The sequence below is a fragment of the Mustela nivalis genome (genome assembly GCF_964662115.1).
Source record: "Mustela nivalis genome assembly, chromosome: 12".
Taxonomy (NCBI): domain Eukaryota; kingdom Metazoa; phylum Chordata; class Mammalia; order Carnivora; family Mustelidae; genus Mustela; species Mustela nivalis.
In genome coordinates, this window is record NC_139031.1 from 23,694,431 (window position 1) to 23,713,160 (window position 18,730).

General features: G+C 38.8%; 1 protein-coding gene across 6 annotated transcripts in view; it reads left to right on the top strand.

Moving 5' to 3' along the window:
- The window catches only part of GRM8 (glutamate metabotropic receptor 8), a 741,710-nt gene that overhangs the window by 143,916 nt on the left and 579,064 nt on the right, over positions 1 to 18,730 (top strand). For all 6 annotated transcript variants that reach the window (XM_082694091.1, XM_082694093.1, XM_082694094.1 and 3 more), the window contains exon 3: positions 12,166 to 12,382. In XM_082694091.1, the coding sequence (XP_082550217.1) occupies positions 12,166 to 12,382 (217 nt within the window). The remainder of the gene's footprint in view (positions 1 to 12,165; positions 12,383 to 18,730) is intronic.

The following is an 18,730-nucleotide window of genomic DNA, read 5'->3' on the forward strand; positions in this document are numbered from 1 at the left end:
CTTAAATAGTTCTGATATGAGAACCCAAATTATGCATATACTAGTTGAAAATAGTATGTGTGAAAAGCATGGGGAGTGGTGGCCTTTGTTATAATATTATGCAACCTATGACAAGTTTCTAAAATTAAGTACCTGTCAGTCGACTGCCCCTCCTCCTCACTTGTACAAATTGGGTCGTTTACACATCTGAAGGAAGGCTGAAGTGAGAGACAACCTGTGGCTGGTGTTGGGTGTTCCTTTCCTTTTTCCCCTCACTTTTCATGTGTCAGCTTAATGTCATTTCCTCAGGGAAGCCTTCCCAGTCCCCCCAGAGCAGATGAGTTACCTTGTTACTTTTTGCAGCCTGTACTTCTCTTTCTCAGTGCTTATTACAGTTGCTGTTAAATGTTTATTTGGTGATTGTTTCCTTAATGCCTGTCTTTTTCATCTCACCATATGCTTTGTGGGGGTGGAAGGACCATGTGTTGTTTGCTGCCCTATATCCAGAGCCCATCATGGTATCTGGAATATAGTGGGAGCTAATCTGTTGAATGGACTAATCAAAAAGTAACCATTAAAAATACATTATATTTAATTTAACCACTAATCAGAAAAAGTGTGTGTATTGAATTAACCTTTTTAGTTTGCAATTTTGCATATATGCTGGTTATCATTTTCTAGAAATTACAGTCTACTGAAATGTATGGAAATTAGAAAAAAATCGTGTTCACTTATTTTTTGAATAAGGAAAAATTGAAGGTCAGGAGAAGCCATAAATTAGAAGAACTATAGAACTAGTTGGAATATAAAAGTCTCTTGCTTAAAAAGTGAAGGTTTTAAATCCAACTTGCTGTTAGAACTTTTGGTTGAATATATGCAGTGTGGTTAGGCTTAAAAATTCACACACTACTAGTGACTTGATAGATTATAACAACTCTTTCCCTTAGGAGCTACTGTGCTTTCTCATTGTAAAATGTAATTAGCAGCCATAAAAAAAAAGATGTATTAATCTTATAGGTTATAATTATGGTTGTTTATATGTAAATTTTTTCATGTTCATAGATTGCTTGTCTTTCATTTTAAATAAACAGGTTAGAATGTCATTACCAATTGGATTAACATCATTACTGTTCTTTTTCAAATGGGACATTACTTATTTTTCAAAAGAAATTTTAACTGATGGTTAGTTTTAGGGTTGGAGTTTCCAATAGCCAAACCAAAATGTCTTAGTGTAGATGTTATGCCAAAAGTACTTGAAATCAAGTTATGAAAAAATAATATAATATAGGAAAGTGGAAATCTGCACAGTTATACATAAATTTATTTAAAGTGTCTAATGATCAGTGATGAATGATGCCTGAGACCGACTATATTTGTTTTCCCCTCATATCCACCTTCTCTCTCTCTTTTGCCTTCTCTTCCCTGTGTTGGAAGATGATTCTGTCCCCAAAACAGCAATAGTTTCTCTTACTCCTTGGTTTTCAGTGAGTTTGGTCAAGGAGAGAGCCAGCAGGAGGTCATGGTATAATTCTTTTGAATCCCTTTTTGTGGAGTGACCAGGGACTGGCTGTATCTCCCCAGGGAAGCCATTGCTTCTCTCAAGAGGGTTTTCTTTTGCTTTCTGTAACTGCTCCCTTCTCTAGCCCTTAGTGCCCAGAGGTGGCAACTGCCCCCCTCTGACTGTTACTGGATTTTGGCTTTACACTACCATTACCTAAATACTGCCCCTGCCTTGAAAATAGTCCCTTTATGAACCTTCCTGTAGTTACCCTCATTTGAGTGTGCTGCTTCCCTGACTCAATACGTTACCTTTGCAAAGTGGTGAGAAAATGTACCCTATTACAATTCAGGAGAATATCCAAATGGATTACCTGAAACCAAGAAATGACTTTGTAAATGTAATATATATTTATATTTTCAGGTATCTATATGTACAAAAATGTACTCTTTGACTAGATCTTCATATTTGCCTCTGAAATTTCAGATTCACATCAGTAGCAAGCCATCTTTGAATTATTTATCTAGGAGTGAGAATGAATTGACCTTGTCTCTCCTCTCTCCGGTTGGCTTTGTTATCTGTGCTGTGTATTTGTGAGGAGGAAGGTTCTGGTGGGGGGTACAGTCTGCATCCTGGCCCATAATGAAATTAAACTTATGACCTTAAAAGTACCAACGTCATGCTACACTCAGTTAATTAACCACAGGCCCTTTCAGTGTGGGTGCGTAGATAGAGTTCGCTTATTCTGAATGAGCTGATGTTGGGGAGAAGGATAAAAATAGAGTACACTGAAATTTCTCTCCTTGTCTCTTTCTTTCTCTCTCTTCCTGGCCTCCACAATTTCTTGTTTCAACAGACTTCCTCTCCTTTTCTTTTGCTAACCTCCACGAGCAACACACAAAAGTGTAGCAACACACAAAAGTTTGTGTCCCTTCAAATTGACTGTGGGAATGGAACTGAGAAGAAAGCCAGGAACTGAATTTCACAGTTGGCACTAACTTATACAAATAAGAATATTACTATCTGTTCATTGCAGGCAGGATTGCTTTGAGTAGGTCTTGGTTTGGGAGAAGATTAGGACTTCTACCATGCTTTTGGAAGCAAACTGAGGATAGTCATTACTCTCCATTATTACTCCACTCTTTGGCTCTACTTTTCCTTTCTTCTTTCCTTCTCCTTACTCATTTTTGTGAAACTGAGAGGGGCATGACAGCTCAGGACAGTGTGAGGAGGGGAGGTTCAATGCTGGAGACTGAATTCTAGCTCCAAATCTCCTTATTTTTATTCAATTTCTGATTATATACTCATGTTTTGCCAAGAGCAGCAAGCGGTTTTAATACCAGAAAAGTAGTCACATCTGAAATGACAAAAGTTAAATGACTGTAATCGTTCTGGTTTCCTGGACCATTTTCTGTAACAACAATAAATCCATCCTAAGACCAAGTGGCAGGAAGTTATCATAGCAGTGGCTGCTGTTGCTAAGGCTGGTATTACTGAGGAAGTTCACAGGTAAACACTACCCCCCGAGGAAAGAGCATAGCTTCAAGCTGATCCCTAACTGGAGAAAACCAATGATGCTATTGAACAACATGAGGAACCCACCCCACTAACCTCCTCCACTACTAAGTTCGACAATCAATGGACAAGGTTGTTTGTAGATGTAAACAAGAACAAAAACCTTTTTGTCAAGAATTGATGGTGAAGATGTGTGTGACTCATGTCCGCAGACCTGCTCTGCTGTCTGCAAATCTGTCCTTGGAGGTATATGAGTGTCTTACAGGAAGACTTAAATTTATCAGGATTCTGAGGGGCTTCCTCTGAGCTGTGTTCAGGTTGCTCATTGCTAGTCTTGTTGGGGGTGTCTTGGCTCCTTAGGGATCTTTGTCAAACCAGAAACTTTGTCAAACCAGAAAGAAATGGATGCAGGATTCATAGTGTTTTGAGTAGACAAGGCAAGTTTTATGCTACTCCACAATATTTTAATATATAAATAGTGGGAAGCCCCTCCAAAAAAGGAGTGGAATTATAAGCTTCTTAGACCATGAATGAGTATTTATTGTGTCTGAAAGTCCCTCAGACCCCTTTGTATCTCAGTAATACTGAATAATCAGTCAGACTCCATGATGGCAGCAGGGAGAAACACAGGACACTTAAGGGAGACAGAAGCACTCTTAGCTCTGTCTAGAATATCCATTTTACAGATGAAGATAAGCAAGAAGGGGAAATAATTCTAAAATCTCTGACTTTGGTCCTTGATTAGAAATGTAATTTTTATTCTTCTTTAACAACAGACTAAAGTGTTTGTCAAGATAGTTATGAAATTATCATGGCTATTTTCAGCATTTCAAAAAGGTTGGTGACTGTTGTAGGCTTCCCTACAATATGCCTGCACAGCTACAGCTGAAATGGCCCTTAGTTAATTTGAACTGGAATTTTATCATTTCAGCTTGGTAACAACAGATTATCTCATGCTGATCAGAAGCTTTAGCAAATGAATAGATCTTTGAGTAATAAAGAAAAAGGGGAATGGGTAAATTTTTACTTAAATAGTTTGATAGCAAAATCTTTCAAAATCACAATGCATGGAGAAAAATAATAAAAGGGGTCCTTGACTGATTGGTAGGTGTATTAATTTTTCTTTCAGTGAGAATTTCTTGAGCCTCTACTATGTGTTAGAAGCTCATGTTACAGTTGTTTTTTTCTTTTATCTTTTTTATTTTTAAATTTTTATTATGTTATGTTAGTCACCATACAGCCCATCATTAATTTTTGAGGTAGTGTTCCAGTTGTAAACAGCACAAAGAAGAACCTGTAGAATCTACATTTTAGTAGGGGAAATGGTATACACAAATTAACACAGGCTATGATGAAGTGTAATGAAGGAAATAAATAGGATGATGAGGTACTAATGAGGCTGGGGAGACCACTGTAGGAACGAAATCAAGGAAGATCTATTTGAGAAGGAGACATTTGAACTAAGGCTGAATCATGGGAAAAAACTTGGGCAAAACATATGGAGTGAGAGGCGTGAAGCCTGGAGTATAAAAAGGGCTTGGCTGGGTCAGGTGAGTGAAGGGTGATGTCAGATGCCAAATCACAAGGATCCTGCCTCAAGAAGTTTGGGCTTTATTATAGGACCAATGGGAAAAAATTGAAGGGCTTTGGGCAAGATTTTTATCTTATCTGATTTTTTAAAAAAAAATCCATTTGTTAAACAGCTTAACGATAACCCACAGCCTTCAGACCAACTCAGAATGGCTAAAATCAACAAGTCAGGAAATGACAGATGCTGGCGAGGATGCGGAGAAAGGGGAACCCTCCTACACTGTTGGTGGGAATGCAAGCTGGTGCAGCCACTCTGGAAAACAGCATGGAGGTTCCTCAAAATGTTGAAAATAGAACTGCCCTATGACCCAGCAATTGCACTATTGGGTATTTACCCTAAAGATACAAATGTAGTGATCCAAAGGGGCACGTGCACCCGAATGTTTATAGCAGCAATGTCCACAATAGCCAAACTATGGAAAGAACCTAGATGTCCATCAACAGATGAATGGATCAAGAATAGAATGGAATACTATGCAGCCATCAAAAGAAATGAAATCTTGCCATTTGCGACAGCATGGATGGAACTAGAGCATATCATGCTTAGCGAAATAAGTCAAGCAGAGAAAGACAACTATCATATGATCTCCCTGATATGAGGAAGTGGTGATGCAACATGGGGGCTTAAGTGGGTAGGAGAAGAATCAATGAAACAAGATGGGATTGGGAGGGAGATAAACCATAAGTGACTCTTAATCTCACAAAACAAACTGAGGGTTGCTGGGGGAAGGGGGTTTGGGAGAAGGGGGTGGGATTATGGACATTGGGGAGGTATGTGCTTTGGTGAGTGCTGTGAAGTGTGTAAACCTGGTGATTCACAGACCTGTACCCCTGGGGATAAAAATATATGTTTATAAAAAATAAAAAATTAAAAAAAAATCCATTTGTTTACTGGTGTAGAATATATTTGAGAGAAGCAAGAATGGAAGCAGGAAGAACTGTCAAGTGGTTTTAGGAATCCAGATGATGCAATGGCTTGGACTAGGATGTGACTTTTTTTTGCTCTACCATCACTGGGGCATGACCTGAAATGGCTAATTGAGCTTAAGATGTCATGTCCAAATTCTGGCCAACAGGAAAGAGGGAGATACATGAGATATATATGCTCATTTCCTTTAAGACCGTTTTTCAAAAGTTATCCTCACCGCTGCTAATAATCATAACAAAGAAGGCTGGGAAGATGTAGTCTTCTTTGGATTGGCCAAGTCCTAGGTAAAAATCTGGGGTTCTGTCTAGAAGAAGTAAAGAATATTCATGAGAGGACAAAAACTTCTCCTGACTCTTATTTAAAATATATTCTTATGATATATATTTGTTTATTTTTACTAAAATATCCAAAAAGTTATAGCTGAATTTCTTTTTTCTAAAATAGAGCTTTTGCTTCCTTGAGTTCTAAGTCAGACTTTGGCCTCTCTTAGAGTTTGTAAGTCCAAGATCCACAGAACGACTAGCTAAATGTGGATCAAGTAATTAGTTTTATTAACAGCTGGGCAAACATCAAATAACTTCCTCAGACATGCAGCCGTCTGTTAAGATAAACTGGATTGGAAAGCATTTATTGCAGACTTGAAGCCAAAATGGTGCCTCCTACTCCCATGCCACACATCTCAATATTAGGACTGTATAGAAGACTTGTGACATGTCACTGGTTTGACAAACCAGTGACATAGGTTTCAGGCCACCCTCCAACACCTGGTTGTCAGTGGAATATGGAAAGGAAGGATGAGTTTCTTCTCCAAGAAGAGAGGCCTAGCCTGGTCTTCTAGCCACACAGAGAAAAGAAGCCTGGTATGTGTGTGGGCAGGTCAGACAATGAAGGCAGAGCCAGTTAGTGACTCTTGCTCCATAAACATAGAATCTGATCTCTCATTCTGTCCTCCCCTCCCCCCCCCCCAGGAGAGTAAGGTAAAAGGTAGAGATTTAGGTAGAAAATACATGTTATATAGCTGCTGCAGAGAGCTAAGTTTAGGGGTAAGAATCCCTTATGTGGACTCAAGTGAAAATGTAATGGAAGAATAAGAGTTTTTTCCCCTAACCAAGCCAATTATCAGAAAAGTGGAAGCGAAAGCAATTTTTAAAGAGAGTATAATGATGAGTATCTTGAGTTATGCAATTAATTGCCTCAAATATGCTTTATTTGGGTAATGGAAATATGACCTTAATTTAAGTACACATCATATTCTTATGGAAACTCAGCACAGGGAAAATGATAAAAAAGCAAAATGATAGGTGTTTTTAAGTGATGTAATTTGATTTTATAAGGCACTGAAAGAGAAAAGAAACAGTTATGTAAGGGATGTGGTAGAAAAGGCTGGAAGGGAAAATGGGTGGAGGAGGGCTAAGAGGTTAGGGCAGAGCCGAGGATGGGAAGCTTGGCAGTGTATGCCTCTTCTACAGAGACCTGGAAGAGTGGGTATATTAGGGCTTCTGGCACACTCACAGGGTGATGGGAGAGAGGTTAACAAAAATACTATTTATAAGGTGTACTACTTAGAAGTACTATTTATAAAATAAAAGTACTACTTATAACTACTATTATAAGATAAAGGACCCATCACTGGATGGGAAGTACTCAGGAATTGGCAACACTAAGAAGATCTGAAGGGATAACTGTAGAGAGTAGTCACTAGAACCTTGTAAGAACTCTAGCTATGGATGAAGGCTTAGGCAGAGGAACACCAGATTGGTGGAAGAAATTGGGAGCATCAATCCTCACTTCTATCTCCTGCCCTCCCTCTCTCTTAGTGTCTCCCAATGGCCAAACTCAGACGGAAGCCTGAGGTGAGAGAGCTCAAGTGAGATAGTCAGAGAGCAGCCTCCTAGGACATAGAGTAGGAAGGAGAAGGAGTAAAAAGGGCAAATGGAGAATAGTTTGTCCAATATTTTGGTGGAATGTAGGGTGGAAGGCTGTGGGGAAGAGTCTGCATCAAAATTCCTGCCACAGTTTAATTAATTAATTTTCTGCAAATATTTGTTGAGCATTTGTTCTGTCAGATGCTAGGGATACCAAATAAATCAATAGAGAGTTTTTCAGTGGGAGGCTCATAAGCCAGCACTCAGTCATGGTCCTCGTGTCAGATGAAGGAGGTTGTGGGAGCAAGGAGCAGAAAAAACTGCTCTGCCTGAAAGAGTTAGCAGAAGCTTCCTAGGGAGGAGGTGACTTTTGAGTTGGATATTGAATTTGGGCAGAAGATTGCCAGGTGGATTGGGGTGCCTGGGTGGCTCAGTGGGTTAAGCCTTTGCCTTTGGCTCAGGCATGGTCTCAGGGTCCTGGGATCGAGCCCCGCATCTGGCTCTCTGCTTGGCAGTGAGCCTGCTTCCCCCTCTCTCTGCCTGCCTCTCTGCCTACTTATGACCTCTCTCTCTCTCTCTGTCACATAAATAAATAAATAAAATCTTTAAAAAAAATTGCCAGGTGGACAGAATGGGCTACATAGGGAACAGCATGTGCAGGAGTGCAGACTCCACCAGGGCATGGCAGGGAATACAGTAGGTTAGGTAGGAGGATTGGATGGAGTCTGACTTCAGGGTTTGGTGACCCAGACTGAAGAGTCAGGATATCTTTTGAATGGTCAAGCGAGATTTAACAGAGGCTTGTGGAGGATGTTACTTATTATAAGGAATGAGCTGATGCAGAATGCTTTCCCCAACACCCTCTTTTTTTGGTACATTCTCCTTTCCTTTTTCATTTCCCTCTCTACTTTTGTCCCTCACTTACCATTTCTTTTTCATTTTTCTTTTTTTATTCTTGTTGTTTCTAGTAAATGAATCTCTAGTAAATGAAGAGGGATTAGGATGGATTTAGTGGAGAGAAAAGAAAAAGAAATATTTCCGATTTTAAGAAAAAAAAAACACTGCATTTGCCAGTAGGGGGTTAATTTGAGGATAGTGGAAATATTGGGAATGCTGGCACAGAAATTAAAATGCTTAATGAGCCAATGCTTAGTGGTCAACCACAATAAAATTAAAATGAGATGCAACTTCATAATGACTTGAAAAGTTGTCTTAAAATATGATCAGTATACTCCGATGTCTATTATTGTAGACTGCAACATAGCAAAAATTCAGCAAATGAAAACACAAACATGTACTCTCACTTTTACACACATTGATCTGCAAAGAGAAAACTCCTTAAGACTTTGGGGAGTAAGTCCTTTACCTAATTATTCAAACAACCATTTTCTATTTGTACTTTTATTTTATATACCCTTTACACCTGTTTGATTAATCCTAAACATGATGCTGACTGCTAATTAAACAGCCCTGAAAGTGACTGACTGAAGGTAGTAATTTGAGATAATTAGTTTTGGTTTCAAACACTCAATTTTCACACTTTGTGCTCATTTTTAGAAAGGGGTGGCTCATTATTATAGGCAGGGTGGGAGTTGTGTAAGGCATTTTACTGCTGGACTCTGAGTAGCTGAGGAAGTGGGAGGGTTATCATATATCCGAATAGGACAAGGAAATGGTATAGTGCTATAGAATTAGCCATAGAATGCTCCCCTATCTCTTCCTACCTGCACGCACGCACGCACACGCACACACACACACACACATACACACTCTCTCACACTTACACACACACACACACACACACACACACACACACACACACACACACATTCACACATGCACAGAATTCCTTCCAAAGTGAAATTCAGGCTGCTGAATCTTTTTCATTAGAATGTAGGAATGTACATGCTCTTGGTCTTTGGGACCAAAGGTAGAAAGGTAGATCTCTCTGAGTCATTCATTGTCTCTTTCTGAGGTTATTTAGAAGCAAGCAATAGAAGGTGAAAGAGACCCAGCTTTGGCGTGTGGTTTGAGATTTGAAGAAGTGTCCTTGCTGAGGAGTCATAAGCACAAGTCTATTCAAGGGAACGATCATATCTAGCAAAGAAAGCAAAGGGGCAGGAAGGAGGCAGGACGGACTGTTTTTTATGGTCCCACAATGTTAACAAGCAAGTTAACATGGTCCCACTAGGAGAATAGGACCAGGAAGAATTGGGGGTTAAATAGGATAAAATCATTGTTATAGTCAATATATAGAGATACAGAAGCTGAACAGATCCTGCAGCACCATGGAGAGCTCCAAGCACGTTGTAGCTGCTGCCTGGGTAACTAAGACTTGTACCTTGGGAAGTTTAGTTTCACTTTATTGGCTATAGATATGGAGTAGGACTCTCTAGACCCATGAAATGTTATTCAGATGTTGAGGGCTTTTCAAGGATGTCAAGGGGAGAGTCCACTCCATGTGGACTGGGAATTATCTGGCCAGGGTGTGGCAGGGGATGGATTGCAAACTATGCAGTCAGCCATACGTGGGAAGGTGGAAGTGCAGCCTTTTGGATATCTTAGCACTGACATTACCTGCAGGATCAGATGCAGAACAAAGTTAATTGTTTTATGTACTGGTCAATCCTGCATCTTTAACCAAGCGACCTGAATTGGGGCATCTTGGATTCATTATGACCTCTGAACTTGCACACTGTGGCAGGGCAGCAGAGGAGCAGCGAGATGCACTGTTGCATAGCACATGCTCCCAAGTTGCCCTCTTTCACTCTTCATACGTTCCTTGGCTTTGACTGTCTTCTTCATTATGCCCCCACCATTCTTTATCTCCAGTCCCAGAGACTCTTAAACTCCACATCCCCAATATTATTACCTACCTTTTAGTTACTTTCATTCATTTCATAGTAAGCTCAAAAGAAGCCAAAAAAACTAAACTCATAATTTTTGTCTTCTAAATCTCCTCTTTCTCTGTGTATCTTGGTAAATAGCAAACATCATCCACCCAGTTACTAAAGCCACAGAACTAAGAGTCAGTCCACATTTCCCTTCATTACCTTCACCTTACCTTGGTTTTAGATACTTACAGAGTCCACGCCCTTCCCTAACCCCAACCTTCCCCATCATTGCCTTAATTGAGTTTTCATACTTTCTATTTATTTATTTATTTACTTACTTATTTGACAGAGAGTGACACAGTAAGAGAGGGAACACAAGCAGAGGGAGTGAGAGACGGAGAAGTAAGCTTCCTGTGGAGCAGGAAGGGGCTCTATCTCAGGACCATAACCGAGCTGAAGGCAGACACTTAATGACTGAGCCACCCATACACCCCCAGTTTTCATACTTTCTTTTTTAGATTTCTATAATAATTTTCTAACTTGTTGTCTTGCATCTAACGTAGCTTTCTTTTAATTTATCTCTAAGCATAGGATGGACCCCCCTGCATTAGATTCTTCTGGAGAGCATATTAAAATGCAGATTTCTAAGCCTCTAGACATACCAAGTCAGAATTTTCAGGAATGGGGTTAGCTAGGTGTACATTGAAATTTGAGGGCTGCAACTTTCTTCACAGCTGCCAATATTATTTTTCTGAAACAAAAATCTGATTATGCCTCTATCTTAGTTACAGTCATTCTGTGCTTCCCCATGCCTTTGTGATAAAATCGACACTTTTTGTCATACCCGACTAGCCCTTTATCTGCCCGTCTTTGCAGTTTTATTTCCTGATGTTCCTCCCTTGCTATCTCGCATTCCCTCTGTGTGAAATGCTACAAATCCTGGAATCTGCCATGCCCTTTCTTGACTGTATGCCTTTGGACATGCAGTTCTTTGTGACTGAAATGTCCTTCCTTACCTTGTTTGCCAATTTCTTGCATTGTCTGTGCCCCATCTTGGCTGAAAGTCCTTTCACTCTACTGCTTTAGCATCATGTGTTCTTCTATCCTAGCACTTTTCACTGATAAAGTAAAAGTCCTCATTTGGATATATGAGTAAATGTTACATTTTAAAAGAATTTTAGGGGGAGATTTGTGGTATGTAGCTAATTTGTTACTTTGAGTTTATTTGGATAAGTGATATAGGATTTCTAATTTTCAAAGTCTGGTAATTCACCCTACGTATGCCAGAAAATTGTCTCTTTTCCCAAAGAAATGATGGTATAGATTCCCATTTTGTAGTATTTTGAGGTGGGCAGCTGGAACCATCTTTTCATTAGAAGATACGTAGTTGACTGTTCCCATATCATTTTGTGGTACTCTACGATCATATCAATAAACAGTCAATAGACTCACAAAACTGTATATTTATAGTAATTTACCAAAAGTGTGATCTTAGGACTGAATTGTATCAATTGTAAAAAAATTTCATCTTAAATTCCCTGTTTATGATCGTGTGTAGTCTTTATGTCCTAAAGCTAAATACAGTTTCAGAGGTGGCCTTTTCTGATGTGCGTATGCACTATACTTTCATTTTGGCTTCATTTTTGTGCCAGAACTTTATGGTATAAAAAAAGAGCAACAAAAGGCACAACTGTTTTGCTTTGGCTTCAGAACCTGAAGTAACACTAAGTTCTTTCTTGCTGTTTAGAAATGTGTTTTGAAAGAAAGTGAACCTACAGACTTTTATAAAATGCTAAATGAAAATAAAATAAAATTGGCAGTCACAAAACCATATTTTGGCTTCAGGCTGATATGTCTGAGTTACTGGTCTGGGTTTGGCTGCTTGGTCTCTTGCGTGACAACTCTCCATTCGACAGATTCCTCTTGGGTTGAAATGATCTGTCATTTGTTTTGCAGATACCTCAAATCAGCTATGCATCCACAGCCCCAGAGCTAAGTGATAACACCAGGTATGACTTCTTCTCTCGGGTAGTTCCACCTGACTCCTACCAAGCTCAAGCCATGGTGGACATTGTCACGGCACTGGGGTGGAATTATGTGTCAACACTGGCTTCCGAGGGCAACTATGGAGAGAGTGGTGTGGAGGCCTTCACTCAGATCTCAAGGGAGATTGGTAAGCATATATTTATCAAATGATTGCTTTTGGAGGCGACAGGTTGTGGAAGTCTGAGCATCTCCAAGTGCTCTCTGATCTATATGGAATAATGAGAGCTCCTACAGATGCATGACCCAGGCTGTCCACTCTAGGGGGAAGTTGGTTTTATTATAAATGATGTTGTTGTTCATGGTCTATCAAGGTGACACTTTGGTGCTAATTTAGGAAATAGAGCTCCTGACTCAGGCGAACAGTTTTCAAAGTTGTCTGTTTTGACGAGGGAGTTTGCTGGCACATTAGAGCCACTGTAAATTTGAATAAATGACATACTATTTGATTGTTCTGGATGGAAGTTTACATTAGCAAGTCATTAAATTAAAAAAAAAAGGCAGTGGAATTTAACATCCAACACTAGAGGGATTTAGACTGGTAATCATCTTAAAATAATACTGAAGTGGCCCCCAAGGCTATACTTTTAGTCATATTCTTATTGTCATATTTGACTTTTTGCATTTTTATTCTTACCTTATGCTCTATAGCTTACAGTGGAATGAAGGGCAGTATGTAAAATCTGAGTTAGAACAAGGTGCTGACGAGCTCTGCTGGGCTTTTTTCAAGGTGCTTATCCAAATCTCTGTAGGCATTTTTCCACATGTATATTTAGCCTTGAGTTTGTAAATCCATTCCCTGTGTGAAAAACTACTTAAAGTACAAATCTTATTGCTGATTGGTCAGCCACATAATTTGGTGGGTAAAAGGAGGCATATTGTTACTTAACAAATACTATTTTTCTTATTAAGAATTACTGAATAAAATGTACATATTTTTTCTTTAAGAGTAATAATAATATTTTGTGGAAAAATTAAAGTGCCCCTTGGCTATTTTTGAGTAATTTTGAACTTGAAGGAAGAAATTATTTTGATAATTTGTTGTCTTTCTTGGAGGGTTCAGCTCAGAAAGACAATGGGAGTGATTTACGCTTGTCTAGAATTAGCAAGGACGAGTCTAAAGTTATATTATTGGAGTAAGGTTTCTCTTGAAAGACTTGAAGATACTTGGGATCTGTTCCTCTGCGTATGCTAGGACATGAAAAATTATTATACGCAATAGTTAGTATATTTAACATTTGTTCCAGTGCTGTGCTGTTGCAGAAAATGTAGAGAAGGCCTGGTGTTGTTGGATGGATTGGGTTAATTGATTTAATCGGGGAACTGTCCGCACCTGTGTTAGTGTCCATGATACCATACTCTTTGCTCTTTGAAATTTTAAATTCCATCATTATTGCTATAAAAATGATTCAGACATTCAACTGCGCTTTAAATGACGACAAATTATATTATCTTTTTCGGTAAGAATCCTAAGTTTATCTTAGAGGAAATGCCCACTCAAATGAAAACAAAAGCTTCTGGAAGCAGAGCTAATGCATTATTTAAGCAGCTGATGTCGGTTCTCACCAGAGTGATAATTCAACAAGAGAAGGAAACTGATAGAGTATGTTTTGAGATGATATGTTTTTTTTGCAGTGATCGTGTACATTCTTCAACTACAGGTCACATTGTGTGCCTGAAACCGATTGCTATGAAAAATTCAATACAGGACATAATTTGCCAGTTGTTGCAGAATCTGATAAAATGCATTGTTCTAAAAGTTAAGTGAGATCGCAGTTTTATTCATTTGACTAAAAAAAGAAATACTTAGTTTTCACTTTTGAGGAGCATTGCTATACTCTGGTAATACTGTCACATAAAAGGATTCAGATGGTTCTGTTCATTATTCCTGTTTCTATGTTAGTCATTAGTATGGGAGAAAATAATTTTAGTGCCTTGTGTATGTGCCTGATTAGGGCAACACGTTTCTTCAGTGTTGATCCTTTCAGTATTCTGTGACTTGATTGGCTGTCCATTCTATTTCAGCTCTCACTTATCTGGGGAATGGAGAAAGGCTGGATTGTCAATTAATATGCAGAATACTGAAAAGGCCAAATTGGTACCACACTAGAGTATGCCATGGAATATATTAAATATCAAAATCATCCCTCATTTTAATGACAAAGATTTTTATCTAGAACAAAAATAGCTGAAAATTAAACCTTTTACATGACAATGATATTAATGGGAATAGCAAATGGTAGCAACTTAACCCATTCTGAAATGATCGGATGACTCTGATGAAAATTCATTAGTTCTGTAACATTCGCTTCTTTTACTACAACATCGATGACATTTCTGTCACCATGTTAGTAGTGTGTTTTTAAAAATCTTAGTATCTTGACTGAGAAGACGATGTATAAATTCATTTTGTGGAATGTCTGCCTATTAAAAAATTATAGATTTTCCCAACTCTTATAAATTTTGCCATACTCTATTCTGAATTCTCTCTTTAGAAACATTGATTGCTAAGAAATTTCAGTGGAAATTGAGGCTTCTAATGTTTCCTCTCTGATTCATTCAGACAGATCATAATAGAATGATAAGGAAGTGAAAATCTGTTTAGTGATAAATTGCTTGTATGGTTTGATTAGAACATTTTTTATTTTAACAAATCTGAGACTTGGGGAAGTGTCTATGAATCTTGGAGAATGAAGCAAATGAGTGAATGATGGTCATGAACACAGACAGATGTCTGTGATGGCTCTTACCTAGCCAAGATTGTTCTAGGGAGAGCAGGACAGGAGTAACTCAATAAAATAAAGATAAATAGTCCCTTGATATCTTAGCTATTATAGTATCAGCCCAAGGCATTCTTGACTGTAGGGTTATTTTTTTTTGAAAAGGCAAAAATATATTTGAGATCAGCAAATAGCACAATTTGATCAGAGCATAGTTTGTGTCATGAAGTACAGGAGACAAAAATGGAAGACTTGACATGGACACAAAGTTGAATATTTCACCTCCTGGAGAGGTGATTTTATTTATCTTTCAGACAATGAAGGAGACTGTTGAAGATAAAGGGATCTATCAGAACATGTTTAAGATTATATTAATGAGAAGTGGAAGATGCGGAGACCATTTGAGAGGCCTTTGCAGTATCAGTCTTAGCTTGATATAGGACAGTGACAATAGAAATGGAAAAGGGAACAGACTTAGGAGACAATTATGAGGTGGAGTCCATGGAACTTAGCAATTGAGTGGAAGTAGAGCTTGAAGGTAAGAAAAAAATTAATGTTGAAGTTGAAGTTCTTTCTAAAAAATTTCATCTATTTATTTATTTATTTTGAACTTGAAATTCTTAACCAGGGTGATTAGGAGACTGAAAGTGCCACAAATAGAAAAGAGTCAATTAAATGGAGAGGTTGGTTTGGGATTGGATTGGAATTGTGGTTTGGTTAAAAATACTATATATTGGGGCGCCTGGGTGGCTCAGTGGGTTAAGCCGCTGCATTCGGCTCAGGTCATGATCTCAGGGTCCTGGGATCGAGTCCCGCATCGGGCTCTCTGCTCAGCAGAGAGCCTGCTTCCTCCTCTCTCTCTGCCTGCCTCTCTGCCTACTTGTGTTCTCTCTCTGTCAAATAAATAAATAAAATCTTTAAAAAAAATACTATATATTGTAGGTACCAATACATATGTTTTTGGAGAAAAACAGCAAAGAATATTCGTCTAGAGCTGAGAAGGGGACTGGGATATAGACCTGAAGCTTATTCTCACAAAATTGATAATTGAGGTGGGAAAGGTAATTGCTGAGGTAGAAGATGTAGAGCGAAGATTGAACAGGGCTGAGGATAGACTTTTGGGGAGAAGTTTTATATAGAGGTGTGTGATAACAAGACTCAGTAAGGATGCATAGAAAAGGGAACACGAGGGGCGCCTGGGTGGCTCAGTGGGTTAAGCCACTGCCTTCGGCTCAGGTCATGATCTCAGGGTCCTGGGATCGAGTCCCGCATCGGGCTCTCTGCTCCACAGGGAGCCTGCTTCCTCCTCTCTCTCTCTGCCTGCCTCTCTGCCTACTTGTGATCTCTCTCTGTCAAATAAAAAAATAAATAAATAAAAATAAAATCTTTAAAAAGGGAACACGAGGACGCTGTTGGTAGGAGTGTAGATTAGTGCAGTCATTATGGAAAATGATATGGAGGTACTAAAAAATTAAATATAGAACTACTTTATGAACCAGCAACCCTACTTCTGAGTATATATCTGGAAAAAAATTAAATCAGTATCTTGAAGAGATATCTGTACTCTCATACTCATTGTAGCACATAATAGTCCATAAGCTATGGAAACAACCTAAGTGTCCATTGCTGGATAAATGGTTGAAGAAAATATATATAATATATATGAGTGGAATATTATTTGGCCTTAAGAAGAAAAAAATCCTGCCATTCGTGACAACATAGATGAACCTAGAGGACGTTATGCTAAGTGAAATAAACCAGACACAAAAAGACAAAGTGCCCAAAGCAGTTGAACTCATAAAAGCAGAGGATGGAATTGTGGTTGGGGAGTAGGAGAAATGCGTAAACGTTGGCCAAAGAATGCAAGCTTTCAGTTATGCCAGCCGAATCAGATGAATGTAAGATGAATGTATAGAATGGTAACTATACTTAAAATACTGTATTGTATACTTGAAATTTGCTAAGAGAGTTGATCTTAAGTATTCTCACCACACACACACACACACACACACACACACACACACACAGAAATAGTAACTATGTGAAGTCATGGATATATAAGTTAATTCGCTTGATTGTGGTAATCATTTCATAGTATACACATACTTCAAAACATCATGTTGTACACCTTAAATACATACCATACATACCATTTTCATTTGTCAATTATATCTCTATAAAGCTGAGGAAAATAGTTATAAATGGGAAAAAAAAGTGTGGGAATAATGGCCTAGGCTTAGGAAAGTTAAGAGTAAGTATGGAAGAGTGTCACCTTCTCTTGATAGGTTTGTGGCGATGAGAGGACTCTCAGTCTCCTTTGAAGAAGATTTCCATGATGGGAGATGGTAGGAGTTCTTGACGAAAAATTTAAGGGCATTGAGCTGATTTTCATAGGCGAATAGGAACTTTCGCTAGAGAGCATAGCTGAACATGGGTGGTACAGTGGTAGAAATCAGAGTGTCTTTGAGGGGGTGCATTAGTTCCCTAGAGCTGCCATAACAAATGCCATGTACTAGATGGCTTAAAACGATAGGAACATATTATCTCACAGTTCTAGAGACCAGAAATCTGAAATCAAAATGTTAGCAGGGCCATGCTCCTGAAGACTGCAGGGGGGAATCCTTCCTTTTCCTTTTATAACTTCTGGTTTGTGTTAGTCATCCTTGGTGTTCATTGGCTTGTAGAGGCATCACTCTGCCTCTGTTATCAAATCACAGTCTTCTCCTTTCATGTATCTGTCTCTGTGTCTTCTCTTCTCAGAAGGATGCCCATCATATTGTGTTAAAGGCACACCCAACTCCAGGATGACCTCATCTTAATTGCATTTGTGATCACCCTATTTCCATATAAGGGCACATTCTGAGGTACTCAGTTTTAGGATTTCAACATATCTTGTTAGGAGACACAATTTAATACCCATAGCAGGGAATAGTAGTGAAGATGGATGTACTTAGGGAGCTGACTTGCAGTGACAAGAATGGGAGGTAGACCAGGAGGACAATAGAGTAGAAATAAAGATGAGAGAGGCAGTAAGTAGACAGAATTTGGTTAATGGAGAAGCCTATAACAAAACCAGATCAGAAATTTCTTTTTGAATGTTACAGGATTTTACCCTCCCTATCCTGGCTACTTGAGTAGATGTATGGAACCCTGAATCATCCATTAGGTTACTCCTAGGGTAGGTGGTGGTATCTGAGTCTGGCTTTCCTAAACTTCTAGGTAGTTAAGAGCTTCCTAGTAGGATCATAGTGGGCACTCCCTGTGAAGTGGAGAACAGGCTGTTCAACCCCCCTGCTTTTTGTTCCAAGGTGCTGCTCTTTTCAATGACACCTTGGAAAATTATGGACATCTGAAGAGTCTTATGGAGCCCAGTTTATTTTTATTTTCCTGTTTGGGCTCTCTTGGCCTGAGGGAAGGGAATAACTCAGTTGCTGCTGGTTGTTAAGACTTACCCATGTTGCACACCCTCTGTTGTTAGGATGAGAGTCCTCTATTTCTGTCTTGTTTTAATTATTTGATACGATGTTTTCACTGATACTGTAATAAAGAGGTTCATAGTATATGCCTACGTTTTTCCATCATAAGCTCTGGGGCTTGCAGCTTCTGACTCAAAAAAATGACTTCCTTGAGTCTTTAGACAGGCTTTCACTTGTCTTCCCTTATTATATTATTTTTAAAAAGAAGACAGGATAATAAATGTTAATGCTACCACTATCATTATAAGGGGCAAGAAAGCTAAAGCTTTATCTTTGAAGATA